At 45.0% G+C, this 20,102-nt stretch overlaps 1 protein-coding gene across 1 annotated transcript in view; it reads left to right on the top strand.

Moving 5' to 3' along the window:
- ryr2a (ryanodine receptor 2a (cardiac)) overlaps nucleotides 1-20,102 on the top strand; it is a 125,383-nt gene that overhangs the window by 99,213 nt on the left and 6,068 nt on the right. Inside the window, exons 90-110 of the mRNA XM_056430441.1 lie at nucleotides 881-961; nucleotides 1,293-1,381; nucleotides 4,713-4,841; nucleotides 5,820-5,924; nucleotides 6,110-6,191; nucleotides 7,386-7,544; nucleotides 7,650-7,804; nucleotides 9,730-9,945; nucleotides 10,038-10,310; nucleotides 10,461-10,667; nucleotides 10,995-11,297; nucleotides 12,606-12,676; nucleotides 13,609-13,759; nucleotides 13,860-13,946; nucleotides 14,242-14,511; nucleotides 14,678-14,808; nucleotides 15,028-15,070; nucleotides 15,757-15,890; nucleotides 16,402-16,462; nucleotides 17,025-17,171; nucleotides 18,406-18,540. Coding sequence (XP_056286416.1) covers nucleotides 881-961; nucleotides 1,293-1,381; nucleotides 4,713-4,841; nucleotides 5,820-5,924; nucleotides 6,110-6,191; nucleotides 7,386-7,544; nucleotides 7,650-7,804; nucleotides 9,730-9,945; nucleotides 10,038-10,310; nucleotides 10,461-10,667; nucleotides 10,995-11,297; nucleotides 12,606-12,676; nucleotides 13,609-13,759; nucleotides 13,860-13,946; nucleotides 14,242-14,511; nucleotides 14,678-14,808; nucleotides 15,028-15,070; nucleotides 15,757-15,890; nucleotides 16,402-16,462; nucleotides 17,025-17,171; nucleotides 18,406-18,540 — 3,029 coding nt within the window. The remainder of the gene's footprint in view (nucleotides 1-880; nucleotides 962-1,292; nucleotides 1,382-4,712; nucleotides 4,842-5,819; nucleotides 5,925-6,109; nucleotides 6,192-7,385; nucleotides 7,545-7,649; nucleotides 7,805-9,729; nucleotides 9,946-10,037; nucleotides 10,311-10,460; nucleotides 10,668-10,994; nucleotides 11,298-12,605; nucleotides 12,677-13,608; nucleotides 13,760-13,859; nucleotides 13,947-14,241; nucleotides 14,512-14,677; nucleotides 14,809-15,027; nucleotides 15,071-15,756; nucleotides 15,891-16,401; nucleotides 16,463-17,024; nucleotides 17,172-18,405; nucleotides 18,541-20,102) is intronic.

The following is a 20,102-nucleotide window of genomic DNA, read 5'->3' as shown; positions in this document are numbered from 1 at the left end:
AAGTAACATAATAACCCTGGCATTCTGATATTATCGGCAGATCTAATTTAGTTTCATCAAAAGTCAGAACATATTGAGTCCTTTTGGGCTAAAGCTCTGACTGATTCAGAGAAACTGTCACTTCCATTGAAAAGGAAAAGTGCACTTTCAGTCTCGTTTCGCGCCCACAGATTTTCCTCCCTCAGCCCAGTCCAGTCTGTCGTCATATTGTATGGATGTATTCTGTTAATGTTTCTGTTATTGTGTAGTGTCTCATCCTTCTTTCTCTGACCCTATTCTCCTTTTTGCATTCCCTTGGTTCAAAGCAGCATTTTAGCGCAGTCAGAGCAGCTGTCACTCAACTCCCTCAATGCATTAGTAACGTGTGCCGAATCTACAATGACACGTTTCCCTCTAACCAAACCAGCTTTGAGGAAACATGAAAGCATGAATCCAGTCCTGACTGTAAAATGCTGCAGTTTAAAAACCAACCAGTCCACCACCAACTGCTGTGGCTGCCCACTGCTCATCCAAGAGTGTGTGTGTGTGTGTGTTTGCGTAAAGTCAGAATGGTGTATTATGAACCTTTCACTGACTGAGAAGAGAACCCTGGGTATTTCCTCTCATGAGCACATCTCTTTTTAATACTTCTTCACTCTCCATCTTCTTGTGTGTCTGTCCCTTTCCTACATGTTGTCTGCTTCTGTCTCCCCTGTTCTCTGACGTTTCTTTATGTGTGCGTGTGTCTGTTTATATGAATGTGTGTGCGCACTCGTGTGTGTGTGTTTGCACATGTGTTCTCGTGTGTACGTTTGTGCATACGTGTGTGTCTGCATGTGTGTTTGTGTGTGTGTGTATGTGTGCATGTATGTGTATGGGTGTGTCTCTTCCCTCCGGCCAGGTGAGAAGGTCATGCAGGATGATGAGTTCACCTGTGACCTATTCCGTTTCCTACAGCTGCTTTGTGAAGGACACAACTCAGGTGTGTGTGTTCTCTGTTCTCTCTGAGTTGATCTCAATTTAGGGTTGATGCATTATTGCTGGTTTGAATAATGATTACAGTTTGAAAAATGGATGGGAAATTAGTTTCTTCAACCAACTTGTCAGACAAAAAAGTTTTGTCTTAATCAACCCGCTGATTGATGCAGATTTACTATATATATATATTTTATATATATACATACAGTATATAAGCTTTCCTCTCTGTGGATTTCCTTCTTAGGCATTACATAAAATGTCACAGTGTTCTACTTTATTTATTCAACACCTTTTACAAGCACACAGTTGCAGTCTGTTGTGATGTCCTGTTTCAGACTTCCAGAACTACTTGAGGACGCAGACGGGCAACAACACGACGGTCAACATCATTATCTCCACTGTGGACTACCTCCTCCGAGTCCAGGTTAGCTCCTTCTGGTCACTTCTGCTGGTTGGTGGTCTTCAGTGAGTTATACCGTTCACGTAGGCCTACAGACTCAAAACAATTTTCTTTATTATTATTTAAATCCATGCGAAAAGGAAATTATTTTCTCTTTTTAAAATAAAAATACTTTTAAAATTATTATTTCATGCTCCTGCACTATATAAATTAGTGAAACTGAAATTACTGTATAGAACGTTCCTTTTGTATACATTGCACTTACATTATGTTCCATGCTGGTATTCTACTGCTTTTACTACTACTACCGCTACTGCTACCGCTAACGCTACTCCTATTATCGCTACTACAACCGCTACTCCTACCGCTACTCCTACCGCTACTCCTCTACTACCACTACTCCTACCACTACTCCTACTACCGCTACTCCTACCACTACTCCTACTACCGCTACTCCTACCGCTACTCCTACCATTACCGCTACTCCCACCGCTACTCCTCTCCTACCGCTTCTCCTACCGCTACTCCTCTACTACCGCTACTCCTACCACTACTCCTCTACTACCGCTACTCCTACCACTACTCCTCTACTACCGCTACTCCTACCACTACTCCTCTACTACCGCTACTCCTACCGCTACTCCTCTACTACTGCTACTCTTACCGCTACTCCTCTACTACCGCTACTCCTCTACTACCGCTACTCTTACCGCTACTCCTACCGCTACTCCTCTACTACCGCTACTCCTACCGCTACTCCTCTACTACCGCTACTCCTACTACCACTACTCTTACCGCTACTCCTACCGCTACTCCTACCACTACTCCTCTACTACCGCTACTTCCACCTACTCCCACTACTCCTCTACCACCGCTACTCACCTACCACTACTCCTCTACTACCCTCACTACTCCACCGCTACTCCTCACCCACTCCCTACTCACTACTACCGCTACTCCTACCACTACTCCTCCACTCTACTCCACCGCTACTCCTACTACCACTACTCTCTACCGCTACTCCTCACCGCTACTCTACCACTACTCCACTACTCCTCTACTACCGCCTACTCCCACCACTACTCCTCTACTACACTACTCCACCTACTCCTCTACCACCGCTACTCCTCTACCACTCTCTCCTACCACCGCCACTCCTACTACCACTCTACACTCTACCGCTACTCCTCTACTACGCTACTCCTACCGCTACTCCTCTACCACCGCTACTCCCACCGCTACTCCTCTACCACCGCTACTCCTACACCCTCTCCCACCGCTACTCCTCTACTCTCTACACGCTACTCCCTACCGCACTCCTACACTACCACTACTCCACCGCCACTCCCACCACTACTCCTCTACTCACCGCTACTCCCACTCCACCTACCACCGCCACTCCTACCGCTACTCCTCTACTACCGCTACTCTACCACTACTCCTCTACCACCGCCTACTCCCACTACTACCACTACTCCCACCGCTACTCCTCTACCGCTACTCCTCTACTCCTCTCACTCACGCTACTCCACCTCTCTACCGCTACTCCTCTACTACCTACCACCTCTCCTACCGCTACTCCTCTCCACCGCTACTCCTGCCACTCCTCTACTACCGCCACTCCCACTACCGCTACTCACTACTCCCACCGCTACTCCTACCACCGCTACTCCTACCTCACTCCTCTCCACCACTACTCCCTCTACCGCACTCGCTACTCCTCTCCCACCGCACTACCACCACTCTCCACCGCTACTCCTACCACTACTCCTCTACCACCGCCACTCTACCGCTACCACTACTCCTCTACCACCATCTCCTACCGCTACTCCTCTACCGCCACTCCTCTCCACCGCACTCCTCTACTACTACCGCTACTCCTACCACTACCTCTCCACCGCTACTCCTCTACTACCTACTCCGCTACTCCTCTACTCCACCGCTACTCCTACCGCTACTCCTCTACTACACTCTTACCGCTACTCCTACCGCTACTCCTCTCCTACCGCTACTCCTCTACTACCGCTACTCCTACCACTACTCCTCTCCTACCGCTACTCCTCTACTACACTACTCCTACCGCTACTCCTCTACTACCGCTACTCTTACCGCTACTCCTACCGCTACTCCTACCACTACTCCTCTACTACCGCTACTCTTACCGCTACTCCTACCGCTACTCCTCTACTACCGCTACTCCTACCACTACTCCTCTACTACCGCTACTCCTACCACTACTCCTCTACTAGCGCTACTCTTACCGCTACTCCTCACACCGCTACTCCTACCGCTCCTCCTACCACTACTCTCACTACCGCCACTCCACCACTACTCCTCTACTCACGCTACTCTTACCACTACTCCTACTCACTACTCTACTACCACCGCTACTCCACCACTACTCCTCTACCACCGCCATCCTCTACTACACCACTCCTCATCCTACCACTCCTCTACTCACCGCTACTCCCACCGCCACTCCTCTACTACCGCTCCTACCACTACTCCTACCACTACTCTCTACTCACCACTTCTCACCGCTACTCTCCTACCACTACTCCTCTACTACCGCTACGCCTACCACTACTCCTTATCACCGCCACTACCTACTCCTCACTACTACCACTCCGCTACCTACTCACTCTCTCACCACTCTCACGCTACTCCCTACCACTACTCCTCTACTACCGCTACTCCTACCACTCCTCTACTACCGCTACCACTACTCACCGCCTCCTCTCACCGCTACTTCACTCCTCTACTACCGCTACTCCTACCACTACTCCTCTACTACCGCTACTCTTACCGCTACTCCTACCACTACTCTACTACCGCTACTCCTACCACTACTCCTACCGCTACTCCTACCACTACTCCTCTACTACCGCTACTCCTACCACTACTCCTCTACTACCGCTACTCCTACCACTACTCCTCTACTACCGCTACTCTTACCGCTACTCCTACCGCTACTCCTCTACTACCGCTACTCCTACCACTACTCCTACCGCTACTCCTCTACTACCGCTACTCCTACCGCTACTCCTCTACTACCGCTACTCCTACCCTACTACCGCTACTCCTACCACTACTCCTCTACTACCGCTACTCCTACCGCTACTCCTCCCGCTACTACTACTACCGCTACTCCTCTACTACTGCTACCACTACTTCCGCTACTGCTGCTACCTCTTAAGGGGATTGAGGACTCACTATGAAACAGTCAATAAAATATATATATTTTAAGTTGCAAATCTTCAAAACCATAATAGGTCATTGAGCATACAGCCATAATGACAATCACTTTATGTATTGGTTGTTAATCTCATTCTTGTATTCTTTTCATCTCTTCCAGGAGTCCATCAGTGATTTCTATTGGTATTATTCTGGAAAAGATGTTATTGACGAGCAGGGCCAGAGGAATTTCTCTAAGGCAATAAATGTGGCCAAGCAGGTGTTCAATACACTCACAGAGTACATCCAGGTATGAGAAGACACTGATTATTACTGTGTCACTGTTATTGAGAATAAAGTGACACCTGTAGTTCTAAGAACATTCTCAAAAGTCTTAAATAGGTTTAAAATAATCCAAATTAAAGGTGATTAACAGTCACAATTAGTCTTTGGTGATTAATGAAGGTCCCAACCTCTTTAGCCCCAACGCACCCAATTGTGTGCGTTTATGATATTGTTTTATAAACTGTCTATAACATTATAAAAAACATGAGCAAATGTATTGATGTTGTACATCAAATTAAAGAAGACAACTTGCGCTACAAGGATCTGTGAGCCATTTCAACACAACTCAAACACCAACTGAAATATAAATATCATAATCATAATTTTGCGGACTTTTGGGGAACCGTCATCGTCAGCTGTCAGAAAGTTCAATTTCAGCGAATCGGATTTCACATTTCAAATGTGGCGACGCCTTTCTGTCTCCTATTGGCTCACAGTGCTGTCAATCTTGTCTTTCTTGGTACCAATCGATTCTATTGGCTCTAAGGATTCCAAAGACGTGTCGTTCTTTAAAATCCGCCCTTCCCCGGCGGAGATGTCATCTTTATTTACTCTTAACCAGTAACATATATATACTAATATGTACACATCTGAACAAAAGCTCACATGTGTTGCCTTTATTATAACACCAACATTATTCAAATAGCTGTTGTGGTTGCAGAGCTACACCCTTTTTAGTTTGGATATGTCATTTCGAGCAGAAACCTCAAAAATCGTTAAACATCGCTAAACATGAGCAAGACAGAGAGCTATGTAACGTATATTCATCTGAGGAAATGTTTACAGTCGCAGTTCTGATAATAATAATTACCATCTTGTAATGCTAATGGTTACCTTAAAAAGCAACATTACATTGATATTCTACAATCTACGTAGCCTGCACCTGTGGAAGACGGCCTCATATCTGACTGCGTGGTTCTGATTGTTACTGATGCTGTTGTAGGGTCCGTGTACTGGCAACCAGCAGAGTTTGGCCCACAGTCGACTGTGGGACGCAGTTGTTGGGTTTCTCCACGTCTTCGCTCACATGCAGATGAAATTATCTCAGGTGAGTTAAGGTCACTGCTGACAAGGTGCTGAAGAAATCATCACATCCCCAGTTTGAGTCCAGCCATGGGACGTTTCTACCTCACCTCTCTGTTCCATTTCCACTGTATACTATCGCTGAGCTAGTTCTCCCTGAGATGGCTCAGAAAGTCTCAGCACATTGTTTTTGGTCTTTTTTCGCATCAGGACTCGAGTCAGATTGAGTTGCTGAAAGAGCTGATGGATCTTCAGAAAGATATGGTGGTCATGCTGCTGTCTATGCTGGAGGGTAGGTTGGATTTCATGAGTACTTATACATATTTATTAAATTTTAAAGCAGGAGTGTCTGACTTAAAGAGCTGATTGAATGACAGAAACACAAGGTTATTGCACTATTAAATGAAATGAGTTAAATCATTCTTAGTGGTGTTTTATTAATTGATTCTACAGACGTGTAATCATCGCTCAAAAAAGTTCTGAGTGAGTGGACACACATGGCTAATAAAGGATTATCCCTGTTGCTGTCAATACTGCTAGGTGCTCAGGTAAATAGACTAATCTAGGTGCCTGCAGGCATATGGGGCAATGCCATAAAAATAAGCTGTTGCTGTTGAACTATCGCATTAAAAGGGCATTTTTGCAGATTTTGAACTGGCTTTGTATCATTGCAATGTGGTGGAGGTTGCAAAGTTACAATTATCTTTCAGGAACTGAAAGCACCCAGTGAAAGGGTTAAAGTTGTAAGACAAAAACATAGACAACATCGAAACCTGTCAAACCTCCCGTCCTAAAACTAAAACTGCCTTATGGTCTATTTGAATCTAAATGACCATAATGTACTAAATGATGACATCATGATGTATAGAAGAAGACTTTAAACTAGAGATTGTTTACAATGTTTACTGAGGGACTACATCAAGAAAGAAGTAGAGTCATTATATATACTTATTGTAAGCGATATGGGTGTGTGCGCAGGAATAAGTCAGTCCAAGCCGTTCTGGGTTTTACTCATAACTTTAGTTATCGCTCCACTTCCAACTATTCCGCCAAGTCCCCTCTTCTCTTCTTCTCTGCTTCTACCCTCACCCCTGCCGGCGCCTGAACAGCGCTGACTAGTGGTCATAACTCCTACATGTAATTAAGTACAACCAGAGGAGTCTCCCTCTGGTGGTCAGGAGAGAGAATGCAGCGTTAACACATGAAGCATAAACTTCTATACAACCAGAGGAGTATCCCCCTGGTGTACAGGAGAGAGAATGCAGCTTTAACACATGAAGCATTGACTTCTATACAACCAGATGAGTCGCCCCCTGGTTGTTAGTCAAATGTTCTCTTTAGGTACATCCTTAAAAAGAAGCCCACTAATAAGACAAAGTGTCACAAGCAAGTAGGCATCATGTAGTGAGTTTAGAGAACGTGGTCAGGCATTGCACACACTTTGTCTCCTGTGGATGGTTAGAAATGTCACGTTGTGGTTTCACAGGTAATGTGGTGAACGGGACCATCGGGAAGCAGATGGTGGACATGTTGGTGGAATCATCAGGCAACGTGAAGATGATTCTCAGGTTTTTTGACATGTTCCTCAAACTTAAAGACCTCACCTCCTCAGAGGCCTTCAAGGAGTACGACCCTGACGGGAAAGGCAAGGCTCCCAACACACATTTACTCTCCATCACATTTGTCATTGGGGCAGCATCGAGATGAAATCACCAGACGATGATTTATAGATTCATGAATTCACTCGCAGGTGTCATCTCCAAGAGGGACTTCCATAAGGCCATGGAGAGCCACAAGCACTACACCCAGTCGGAGACCGAGTTCCTGCTCTCATGTGCCGAGACTGATGAGAATGAGCTCCTGGACTATGAGGAATTTGTGGCGCGCTTTCATGAGCCAGCCAAGGTAACATGCTTGATGTTTACAGATCTTTTATAAAGTCTTATACGGCCCTTAAATTGTCCAAATGTCACTTTAATTCTTAAAATCCATTGATAGAATCTATCATGAGAGAATGTTTTAACAACTGAAAGGGGCTTTCATCCATCCATCCATTCTCATCCGCTTAGTCCGGGGTCGGGTCGCGGCCAAATTTTCCAGCTCATTCTGGGGGATCCCGAGGTGTTCACAGGCCAGCTGGGAGATTTAATCCCTCCAGCGTGTCCTGAGTCTTCCCTGGGGTCTCCTCCCATTGGACGTGCCTGGAAAACCTCTAAAGGGTCCAGGAGGCGTCCGAATTAGATGCCCGAACCACCTCAGCTGACTCCTAAAGACGTGAAGGAGTAGCGGCTCGACTCCAAGCTCCCTTCTGATGTCCGAGCTCCCTACCCTATCTCTAAGGCTGAGCCCTACAGAGGAAACTCATCTCCTTACTCTATCTCTAAGGCTGAGCCCTACAGAGGAAACTCATCTCCTTCCCCTATCTCTAAGGCTGAGCCCTACAGAGGAAACACATCTCCTTCACCTATCTCTAAGGCTGAGCCCTACAGAGGAAACTCATCTCCTTCCCCTATCTCTAAGGCTGAGCCCTACAGAGGAAACACATCTCCTTACTCTATCTCTAAGGCTGAGCCCTACAGAGGAAACTCATCTCCGTACCCTATCTCTAAGGCTGAGCCCTACAGAGGAAACTCATCTCCTTACCCTATCTCTAAGGCTGAGCCCTACAGAGGAAACTCATCTCCTTACTCTATCTCTAAGGCTGAGCCCTACAGAGGAACTCATCTCCTTACTCTATCTCTAAGGCTGAGCCCTACAGAGGAAACACATCTCCTTACTCTATCTCTAAGGCTGAGCCCTACAGAGGAAACTCATCTCCGTACCCTATCTCTAAGGCTGAGCCCTACAGAGGAAACTCATCTCCGTACCCTATCTCTAAGGCTGAGCCCTACAGAGGAAACTCATCTCCTTACTCTATCTCTAAGGCTGAGCCCTACAGAGGAAACTCATCTTTCGGTCACCCACAGTTGGTGACCATCGGTGAAGGTTGGAACGTAGACCGACCAGTAAATTGAGAGCTTTGCCTTTCGGGGCTTGTTATTTCTATTTACGTCTTTCCATTTATTGTTCTCCATAAATGAGTTGGGGAAACTTGTTTGCAGTAGAAGTTGGTACATTTCTTGTATTTTTTTGTATGGGGAAGCCACAATTGGGCTTCTTGATTGGCAGCTCAGTCAGACAATATTGGATGTGTACTTTTTTACTTTCACTTTACACAACGAGAGAGCTTATTAATATTATATTACAGCATGCACATTACAGTGTAATTCACATTTACCCTGGAAGAACCAACCTAAGTAAAACTATTTGAGTTTTGGATGTAACTGGTACCTCATTTATTACAGGATATTGCAGGTTGAGGGTTATATTACGACAGGGTAATAGGGTCATTGTATGTAAAAAAAAAAAAAAAAAAATCATAAATACATTTTAAAAAAATGACAGCCAGAGGAGGGCAGTTAATTATCCGAGAAAGAAACTCTGAATTTCCAAGATTCTTGTTGAGGGTCTTGGCTGCTCGTGTAACTACGTCTGGTTGTTACAAAGGGTATATGCAAAGTAAAAAACAGGTTACCTATGTCTCACATGAATTTAGTCTAGAAAACTGTGATTTTGAGATGTGTGCAATGTTTTTTAGAGTCTCAGGTCATCTCTGACGTGCCCTTTCTTCCTTAAACTACTCCTTTGACATTGTCATGATTTGAGTTTCCAAACATCTCCCCCATCTTCTGGCTGCGTAATTAATGTATTTTCTCATACGTCAGAGTTTTACAGCTGGAAGACTGCAGGAAACAAGCAAACTCATTTTAACCTGAACTGTTCCTTACAAGGACATCGGCTTCAACGTGGCGGTGTTGCTGACCAACCTGTCGGAGCACATGCCTCACGACACCCGTCTGCAGACCTTCCTGGAGCTGGCCGACAGCGTCCTCAACTACTTCCAACCCTACCTTGGTCGCATCGAGATCATGGGCAGCGCCAAGCGCATCGAGAGGGTCTACTTCGAGATCAGCGAGTCCAGTCGGACGCAGTGGGAGAAACCTCAGGTAGAGACGGATCGGCCTGCCAATGAATGAGGAATCTGTCATGTCATTGTCTCGCCACTTGATCCTGACAACCTGAATTCGATACCGGACAGGTCAAAGAATCCAAGCGCCAGTTCATCTTTGACGTGGTGAACGAAGGAGGGGAGAAGGAGAAGATGGAGCTGTTCGTGAACTTCTGCGAGGACACCATCTTTGAGATGCAGCTGGCGGCTCGGATGTCCGACGCCGGCGAGCGCTCGGCCATGAAGGAGGAGAGCGAGCGGGAGAAGCCGGACGAGGAGAACCCCGACATGGGCTTCTTCTCCGTCACCACCGTCCGCATGGCGCTGCTAGCGCTACAATACAACGTCATGCTGCTGATAAAGGTGAGCCAACAGTCCAGGTGAGCATGACAAAGGATTAGTGGACAATATGCTCGGAAACATGACTCCATGATAACGACACGTCCTTGTTGATACTTGTTAGTACCAACAGAATGGACCATTCACCTCTTCGTTGTCTTTCTTTCTGTTCAGGTCCTGTCCATGAAGACCTTGAAGAAGAAAATAAAGCAGATTAAGAACATGACCGTGAAGGACATGGTGACCACGCTGGTGTCTTTCTACGGCTCGGTGTTGCTGGGTCTACTCCACGTGGCCTTCAGTGTCTCCCGAGGCTTCTGCAGAATCTTCTACAACAGCTTCCTGGGAGGCAATCTGGTGGAGGGGGCCAAGACCATCAAGGTTATTCAGTTTCAATTCAGTTTATTGTGTACAGCCCAAAATCACAAATTACTTTACGTGGGGCTTTACAATCTGTACACGTACACATCCGTGACCTTTGACCTCACATCGGATCAGGAACAACTCTTAAAAAAAATAGAAAAACCCTTTCAGGGGGAAAAAAGGTCAGGACCCTTCAGGAGAGCAACAGCGGAGGATCCCTCTCCAGGATGGAAGGAAGAATAGATGTCATGTGACCAGATGAACAGAGTTACATAAACATACATAAGGCAGTGTATCCTCATGTCATTAAAACAAACTAAATGCTTAAACTGCCTCCACCCCCAGGTGTCGGAGCTGCTGGCCAACATGCCTGACCCCACCCAGGACGAGGTGAGGGGTGAAGGGGAGGACAGGGAGAAGAGACCCTCTGCCAAAGAGGAGCTGGCTGACCTGGCAGTCAACACCAGTGAGACCGAGCTGCTGTCCGACATTTTTGGCTTGGACTTGAGAAGAGAGGGGGGCCAGTACAAGATCACCCCACACGACCCCAACGCCAGCCTGACTGAGCTGCTCAACTCCCCGGTTCCTCCCCCGACACCCCCAATCCCGTCCACAGCACCCCCGCCGGAGCTTAGACGGAGGCATCAGGTGAGTCCAAGTTATCTTTTATTGCTCTAATTCAGAAATGTGTGACGCAAAATTCCAGAGAAATCCTTCCACGAGTTTCAGTTGTGGTGCACCGACTGTCGGACAACGGCAAGCTTTAATCACACCTAACGGTCATGTTTGCGTGGTTGGATCCAATTTGACTTGTTTTTGTAGGTTTTTATATCATTTTGTAGCTTCCCATATGTCTTCCAATCGACCAAAATCTTTACATTGTGGTTGAAGTATGTTTAGAGTCAGAATGCTATTTTGCCAAGTCCTAAAAAGATGTCCCTGATGTAGGTGCCTGCTACATGCGGTATATAAACAACCTTCATCCTTGTATTAAATATATGTTATATAGTATATTTATAATTCTCTATATATAGAAATATGTGTTTATATATATAAATATATATATATATATATGTTATATCGTATATATATTTTTTTAGAACTTGGTATTTAGTATTGTTATTGTGTTTTTGTGTTTTATTTTTATCTTTTATTAATGCTCTAATGTGCACCCGCTGCTGTGATCCTGAAATGTCCCCACTATGGGATTAATAAAGGAATATCTAATCTAATCTAATACTGGAGCACTCCCAGTTCGTAGAAGTAGACCGCAGCATGGCCATGAGAGCTGAGCAATGTGCCGCTGTGGGCACAAACTAAACTCTATTAGTTCGAATCCGAAAGCCCCAAAATAACACAAAAAAAACAAATTGATGGAGTCAGCGGGAGACCAGCAACGTCTCTGCTCCACGAGGGGAAATAACTGTTTTTAATGTAGCCTGAAGGCTTTAAAGAGAGTATTAGTCATTAGTCATTATGAGCTGGCTGATGGCTGAAGGTAGAGCAGTGGAAATATTTTAAATATAGCGTACACTTTTACTGATATTGATTTTGTTTGGTGGCTAAAAGACAAAAGACAAAAACTGTAATTTGATAGCAGGAATACAGAACTATAAAAAATCCAGTTATTTCCAGTTTATTACCGCTAATGTTGACTCAGCTAGTGCTAGCATTAACGTTGTTCTTATGCTATGTTGACTTTGATAGCATACGTCTCTGCATTTTGCAAACAGCTAAGTGTGCATTTCCATTTCAAAACCCCTGAAAAGAATGCAGATGGACCACAAACCACTGAAAGTCTTCAGACTACGGGTCTAGCCTGAGCAGAACTTGAGGGCTCCTGACGGATCCCGCGAGCCAGAGGAAGAAACTCGTTGAGAAATCATCCGTGCAGCGAGAGCTTTGTTGAAATGCTCTCAGATCGTCTTGTTTGTTGACTCATATTCTCTGTTTCAGTCGCAGAGCTCTTCTTCAGAGGAGAAGGGGGCGGCGGCAGAGACTCAATGTGAACCTGAGAGAACATCAGAGTGAGTAGACCTTCTAGTAAATAAACCCTTTGTATGGACAGTGCAGACATTACAGTAAAGTCTACAGCAAACCCAATAAAGCACCGAGACAGGAGCTGCAACCGGAGACACAATATGCAGATTTAGGTTAGTCGGTAAACCTTGAATGAGGTTAGTAAGATGTGTTGTTAGAGGAAGTTTACAAACACAAGTAGGTATTATATACATGCTCAATCTTATCTTATCTTCTTTAACTCATTGAGGAATGTAAAGGGCCACCCCCCTTCCTATAAAACAAAAGAAAAAACAATATTTTACAAATCATTTTGGATGTCTCTGAAGTCATTTTGCATCTCAACGTCGTTTTAAAACTTTTTTTGGCCTTTTTTGTGTTTTTTTGTGTTGCTTTTCATCACTTTGTAGACGTTTTGCTCAGTTTTTTTGTCTTTTGTTTGTTTTGCATCCTGGCTCTGTGACGACTGTCAGAGCGCTGCATCCTCCAATCAGAAGGCAAAGAACTTGATCCTGATGGACAGGTGTAACCTTGCATGGAGGACTCTGCCATGCAAGGTTACACCTGTCCATCATAAATGTGTGTGTGAAAGCGTAAATGATGACCTGTGTGAAGCGCTTTTGGTCTCTCATATTTCATCTGTGTGTGTCCATCGTGCGTCTCTGTGGTCTTTTTTTCTTTGTAGTTGTTTCTCTCTCTTTCTGGTCGTCATGCGTCTCTCGGAGACGTCTTGTGTCTCTCTTTGGCTGTTTTGCATCTTTTTGTGGTCGTTCTGTGTCTATCAATGTTAGTAACATGTGTCTTGTCGGCCCATTCAGTAATATGTCCGTGACCTTATCGATAAAATACCCACACATTTACAAGTGAGCTTTGGTTAATAGTTCTTTATTTTAAACCGTGACTCTGGAGCAGTATTGTGACGTGTGTTTTGTGATTTCAGGGATGCACACGTAGAGAAACAAGAGAAACAACAGAAGAATGAGAAGATGAAGCCAAAAGTGAGACGGCATCACACCTCAAAGTCTGATGAGCCGGATCTGCAGGAGTCGGCCTTCCTGAAGAAGATCATAGCCTACCAGAGGAAGCTCCTGGTACGGGGAACGCCTCTGTGCCTTTGCTTCAGCTCTCTCAACCGAGGCTGTAACGTTGGGAGATACCACTTACCTTCTTCTTCCTGTCTTCCCCCTGCAGAACTACTTTGCCAGGAACTTCTACAACATGAGGATGCTGGCGCTGTTTGTTGCCTTCGCTATCAATTTCATCCTCCTATTTTACAAGGTAATGCTGTAGCAGGGATGTTGAGACGGAGACCTCAACTCTCCACGGAGCCTTTTTCACCTTAGCATGTGGAGAAAGAAGTAACGGCACGACCAATCAGAGCAGATTGGGCTCTCTCGGAAGGCGGGGCTTAAAGAGACGGGCACTAAAATTCAGTTTTTCAGAAGGAGAAATCGTTATTGTTTTTACATTTAAGGGTGTATTTTGAGTTCTAGAACACATTTACAACTATGAACCTGAAAATGAGCACGACGCGTCTCCTTCCTTTGAACAACTGTTGCACTGCTCCTGCCAGGTTTCTACGTCTTCATCTGTGGTTGAGGAGAGGGAAGTGGTGTACTCCAGCACCCAACCAGACCACAGCGTCCAGTGGGACCCACTGGGCGGAGACGCCATGGAGACCAAGGAGGAGGTGATGGATGAGGCCAGGGAGCCCCTGAAGCCCGCCACGGTCCGCTTCGTCCTGGAGGAGAGCAGCGGATACATGGAGCCCATGTTGAGGATCCTGGCTGTCCTGCACACCGTCATCTCCTTCTTCTGCATCATTGGATACTACTGTCTCAAGGCAGGAGGCCGACACCTGATGCAGCTACAATCTTTACCTGCAAATTGTGTCCTTAAACCCAAGAAATAATTGATTTAATATTATTAGGATTTTAACTTTTTTCGTTTGACTATTGTGTATGTCTGTGGCTGTGTGTGTGTCTGTGTGTGTGTGTGTGTGTTTTTAGGTACCGCTGGTGATCTTTAAGCGTGAAAAGGAGGTGGCCAGGAAGCTGGAATTTGACGGCCTTTACATCACAGAACAACCATCTGAGGATGACATCAAGGGACAGTGGGACAGACTGGTAATCAACACACAGTGAGTAGGCCGTGTGTGTGTGTGTACGAGTGTGTGAAGAGATGAGCTTGTAGTGTATGCAATAGCATCCTTTAAAAAGACAAGTAGCAATAACCGGTAGATGTGTGACGAACCAGGAGGAAGAAGATGAGCTGCGGTTCTATCTTGTGCTTTTTGTTGCGGTTCTTTACGCTTAGCTTTCATAATAATGCACTTTCATGTGTGTCCTCTCATCTTCAGATCTTTCCCCAACAACTACTGGGATAAGTTTGTGAAGAGGAAGGTGAGTGTTCCTGTTCTTGTAGACCTGGGGCCTTATTCACAAACGGTCTCTTCCTCCCACCAAGAGTCTTAAAGATGCCAGCTAAGAGTTTCCTCTTCCACACATTTACTAAAGAACAAAGAGAACAAAGAGCCAAGAGGAGGGGATGAGTAAAATATAGAGAATTACTGATTTGTGGTTAATTTAGTAGATCTGATGGCTGAATCTAACATCAGTGCTGCACACTGTTTCTTGTATCTTCTTCCAAAATATGGGTTAAAATTATTGTACAAACCGCAAGTGAGAGTGTGCTCACCTGTGTGCGCGCATCACGGCTGAGCGATGCGTACCTGCGTACCAGTTATGTGCACCCCTGGATATAAGTTTAGCCTGACAGAGGGAGCTGTCGGCTACTGTTGGCTTTCTCACTCACTCACACACACACACACACACACACATATAACACACACACACAGACACACATAACACACACGCAGTCAACCTCGCTTATCTCCCTTTTCTCCATCTTTAGTTATGTCAGACACGTCACTGACTCACTTTTCTCCTCTAATTCCAGGAGGGTTGAATTAAATATGAAAGAATAGATAAAGATTACAAATCAAATGCTAAAGCTTATGAGCTCTGGCCATTTTAAAACATGTAATTCATTGCAAAGTGTTTCTTCAAGAAGTCGTGCTCTTCCTCAGGTGATGGATAAATATGGAGAGTTCTACGGCCATGACCGCATCAGTGAGCTGCTGGGAATGGACAAGGCTGCTTTGGACTTCAGCGACTCCCACAAGAAGAGAAAGCCCCGGAGAGACGGCTCACTGGCTGCAGTGTGAGTATTCTGTGTGTGTGTGTGTGTGTGTGTGTGTGTTCTTGTACTTTTATCCCGGTGTGGACTTTTACCTGAGTGGACACAGACCCATGAGGACTTGTGTCTCTGTCGGGACCCCGAAATGAGTTTCCCACCGGCAGAGCCCTCTCACAAGCTCCAGAACAGTGTCTAGACACGCCCCATGCTGTTTTCCTTCTCTCTTTTTTACATTTCAGATGACACAAGTCATTCAAATCCAGCAACACACTCCCTCATGTTATCAAACAAAACTTCACGTATTTTCTGGTAGAAAGGGCAGTAAACAAATGTCTGAGCTCGGATATAGACCTGTCTTCTTGTGATTGGCATGAACTATTCCCACTGCACACAGTCAGAAATAAGAGTGGACGGTGTCAAGTTTCAGGAACATGACTTTGATCCTGAAAGCAGGGTCTGCTCCAGAGGCTCAGCTCTGGTCCGACGGTCTCACACATGAGCGTCCTCTGTGAGCATCTTCTCCCTCTGTCGCCAGGCTGAACTCCATTGATGTCAAGTACCAGATCTGGAAGCTGGGGGTTGTATTCACAGACAACGTAAGTATGCCGAGGCTCAGCCACACGGTCTGGCTCCATGTTGTCCCGTTCACAAATGCTCCCAAAAACATCTTCTTGATTTTCAACTTCAGCTTGTTCAGAATGATTACTGAACTTTAATTAAAAGAAAGTTATTCATTGATTAAGATTTTTTTTAATGTATGATACAAAATGTATAAAACTGTGTTTTAATTTACCATAATTTCTGAGTTCTGATTTAAATAAACCAAATCTTCAAATATGAATACATTTCACTCCGTACATTGCCTTACATTGACTTATTCACACATCTTATTAAACCCCAAATCTTAAAACATCTTCTGTATTTATTAAAAATAATCATAATGTAATTATTTTAAACTTGCAAAAGGAAAATCTTTGTAAAAAAAAAAAAAAAAAGTGATAATAGACACAATGCTTTGTTTTTAGTCTCCCTTTGATCTCATTCTCCGACATGTTGGTCCAGCTCATTAACACTAATCTGCAGATCAAGCCACACTGAGCCTCTGTATGTGTAATAATCACTACCTCGACTAAGCTTTCTCTCCCTGGCTCCTTGCAGTCCTTCCTGTACTTGGCCTGGTACATGGCCATGTCCGTTCTGGGTCATTATAACAACTTCTTCTTTGCTGCCCACCTTCTGGACATCGCCATGGGCTTCAAGACCCTTCGTACCATCCTTTCCTCTGTCACACACAATGGGAAACAGGTAAACAACTGTCATTCAAAGTCAACAGAACATATGTTGGCATTAGCTCTTGAACTCCAACACCAACCGGCAACTACTCCAAGTAATACAGAATAACATGTAAATGATTCAGTCGCCATCCGAAGTCCCACTGGCAGACCAGACAGCGAGCTGATGATGCTCAGATCTACCTCCAAGACATTAAAGATGGTTAGATCATCAATGCCTTCAGTTCAATGAGGACAGAGTTGCTACTCTTCGGCCCCCACACCACTGTTACTGACGTCCTTTAAAACACTTAACAAGGTCCACACATTGAGACCACATCACCCCTATCCTTTCATTCTTAGCCTTCATATCAGGATGAACCTGAAAACCCATCTGATTGTGTACAAATCCCTCTCTGCTCATCGTGGAATAAGGCACACAGCTTTTCTGTAGCGGCTCCTCTTCTCTGAACTAGTCTGCCCGAGGCCGTTGGACAGGATGTGTCTGTTGACTTTGGTTCTCTGGCACTTAATTGTTTTTTACCTGCTTTTAATCCAATTCCCTTGGTTTTTGTTGTGTTTAAACTTGTTATATTGTTATCTTGTTTTATTTATATCCATGCACATATGCAGTATGTATCTGTGCTTCTATTTATGTCTTTTGTAAGCACTTTGGTGCAAAACCTGTTTGCTTTTTAAAATGCTATAGAAAGCAAACATGCTGTGTGGGAAGAGGCCGACAGCAGAAACAGTTGATGATAAAAATGTTAGAGCCTAAAATATGAGAATTGCAGCCAAAAATCAACATATCTGCTACTGTGCATTCAAATGTATCTTAACAAGTAATAAACCAACTAAATGATGAAAAGTATTGCAGATGACACGTCGGTCAGTTAAGGTCCTGATTAGTTTAATTATAGCATTCAACTAAACTCCATTAAAAGATTAGTTGAATACAGGCGTATGAAGTCCAAATGTATCCAAGAAAAGAAAAGTGGAGCACTGCATCCAGAACCCTAAATAGATTTTAAATGTTCTACAGTTGTCCACAAGGGGGTTCGAAGTGGCCGTAATAATACCAACAGAGAAAGAACACACTCCATGTGCCCAGATAGACAGTTCAACCACTAGACACAACATTTCAAATAGTTTTATACCGACCATCTCTCCTTTTTCATTCAAGTCAAAGTTTGCAAAAGACGATGATGAGTTAACGATGCTGTCCTACTGTGCATCACAGCTACCTCGTCCTCTCGCCTGTCTTCCAGCTGGTGTTGACAGTCGGCCTGTTGGCGGTGGTCGTGTACCTCTACACCGTTGTGGCCTTCAACTTCTTCAGGAAGTTTTACAACAAGGGTGAAGATGGAGAGCTGCCGGACATGAAGTGTGACGACATGCTGACGGTGAGTACGAGAAGTGTGTCGCTCTAAGGTGCTGGCGGACCAGACTCTACAGAGACGTGGACGTTGGTTTGTGGACTACAGATTTTAAAGTTTCAAGCAGGTCTGTCTGGACTACAGGACACAACTATTAAATGGCTCAGCCTCAACTGTGAACCCATCGGCTATCGATCTGGCAGTAGGTGAGCTCCCGGTGGCAAGGGCTTTTATTTCTGGGGTTCAGGTTTAGTAAAGCTGACATCCAGGCCGAGACTTCCCTTCACCCGGCGCGGTTTCATCGTCCGATTAGCAGCCTTGGATGCAGGACTAAAGTTGGAGTTGGGAGACGATGCAGACGACCGGATAGCTTCACCAGTAGCCAAATTACAAGCTTTTAAAAAACCGATATAAAGCAGACGACAGATGGTTGGTTCAAAGACTTCAGCTCGCCACCCAGAATGTTTACCTGCATCGCTTCCGATGCCGACTGATTCTAACATGTTATTGATGCATGTGAACATGTTTTTTTTGGGGGGGGGGATTAACCTTGTTTTTGCAGGCTGCCTCAAGTGGCCATTTGAGGAACTGAGCTTTTGATTGAGTCACATTCTCAACGTATCGTGCTACAGTTGAGTTGCAATGGCTTAAAGGAGCATCGCAGGTAAACAGCATACCTTTGAAGGTCTGTGAGCATTATGAAGACCCTTTAGATTGGGATAAGGGATGAATACCTGAAATGACATTCAAAGAACAAGCTGACAATGGATCTAATGTAGGTGAAGAGTGAGTTAATAGGGTTTGAGGTAAGTCTCCAGGTAGCAGTTTGATGTTTGGTGATGTTGGCCAGAAGGCACTGAACCTGAGACGTATCGTTTCTGGTGACTTTTCAAGCCGATATTCTAAAAACAAATATCTGCACATTGCATCTTTATAAGATATCTTTATCTTCAGCTCTGTGCAGTGGCCTATCTCATTGAAAGTAGGAAGTGCCCCGAGGAGCCCGTCAGTAAAGAGCGTCCAGCTCCATTTATGGACAGAAAGTCACGGGTCCGAGCTTTTAGTCCAACAGCGTTCACCCTCAGGCTCTGTATGCGGTTCAGCTCTGCTTTCTACTGTTTATGTTCCAGATATCATGTCAGCTTTTTAGGAATAGAATAGGATCAGAAGGATGCATTTTATGCTCCCAATCTGGGGCGCTTATCATTCTTAAGCTCAATTAAAGACTTTTCACGGTACAGAAACAGTGACGATCCTGGATCTGGAAACAGGAAACCACTTTCCCGATGCCGCGGTAGCAGCACGAGCTCCAGTTGAAGTTGAACTGGCTTTGTGGCTGAATCTCTCCTCATGCTGCAGTGGTAGTGCATTCTAACTCGTCACATTCACACAAAGGTCGGTGCCCTTGATGCATGATGGCCTCCCAGGTCTATTCAGGCTGGATGTGTAAACCGGATCCTACGAGTGTAGACATCGAGGAACATCTCGTCAGTGATGGAGGAAACCAGTAAGACAGAAGGACTGCTGTGGTGAGGCTGTTCGCTGCTGCCAAGCCATCTGACAGAAATACTATAAAAGGACTCTGTGGT

This window comes from Pseudoliparis swirei, chromosome 13, assembly GCF_029220125.1.
Source record: "Pseudoliparis swirei isolate HS2019 ecotype Mariana Trench chromosome 13, NWPU_hadal_v1, whole genome shotgun sequence".
Lineage (NCBI taxonomy): Eukaryota > Metazoa > Chordata > Actinopteri > Perciformes > Liparidae > Pseudoliparis > Pseudoliparis swirei.
The sequence above is the reverse complement of the archived record's forward strand: the minus strand, read 5'-3'. Positions and strand labels throughout refer to the sequence as shown.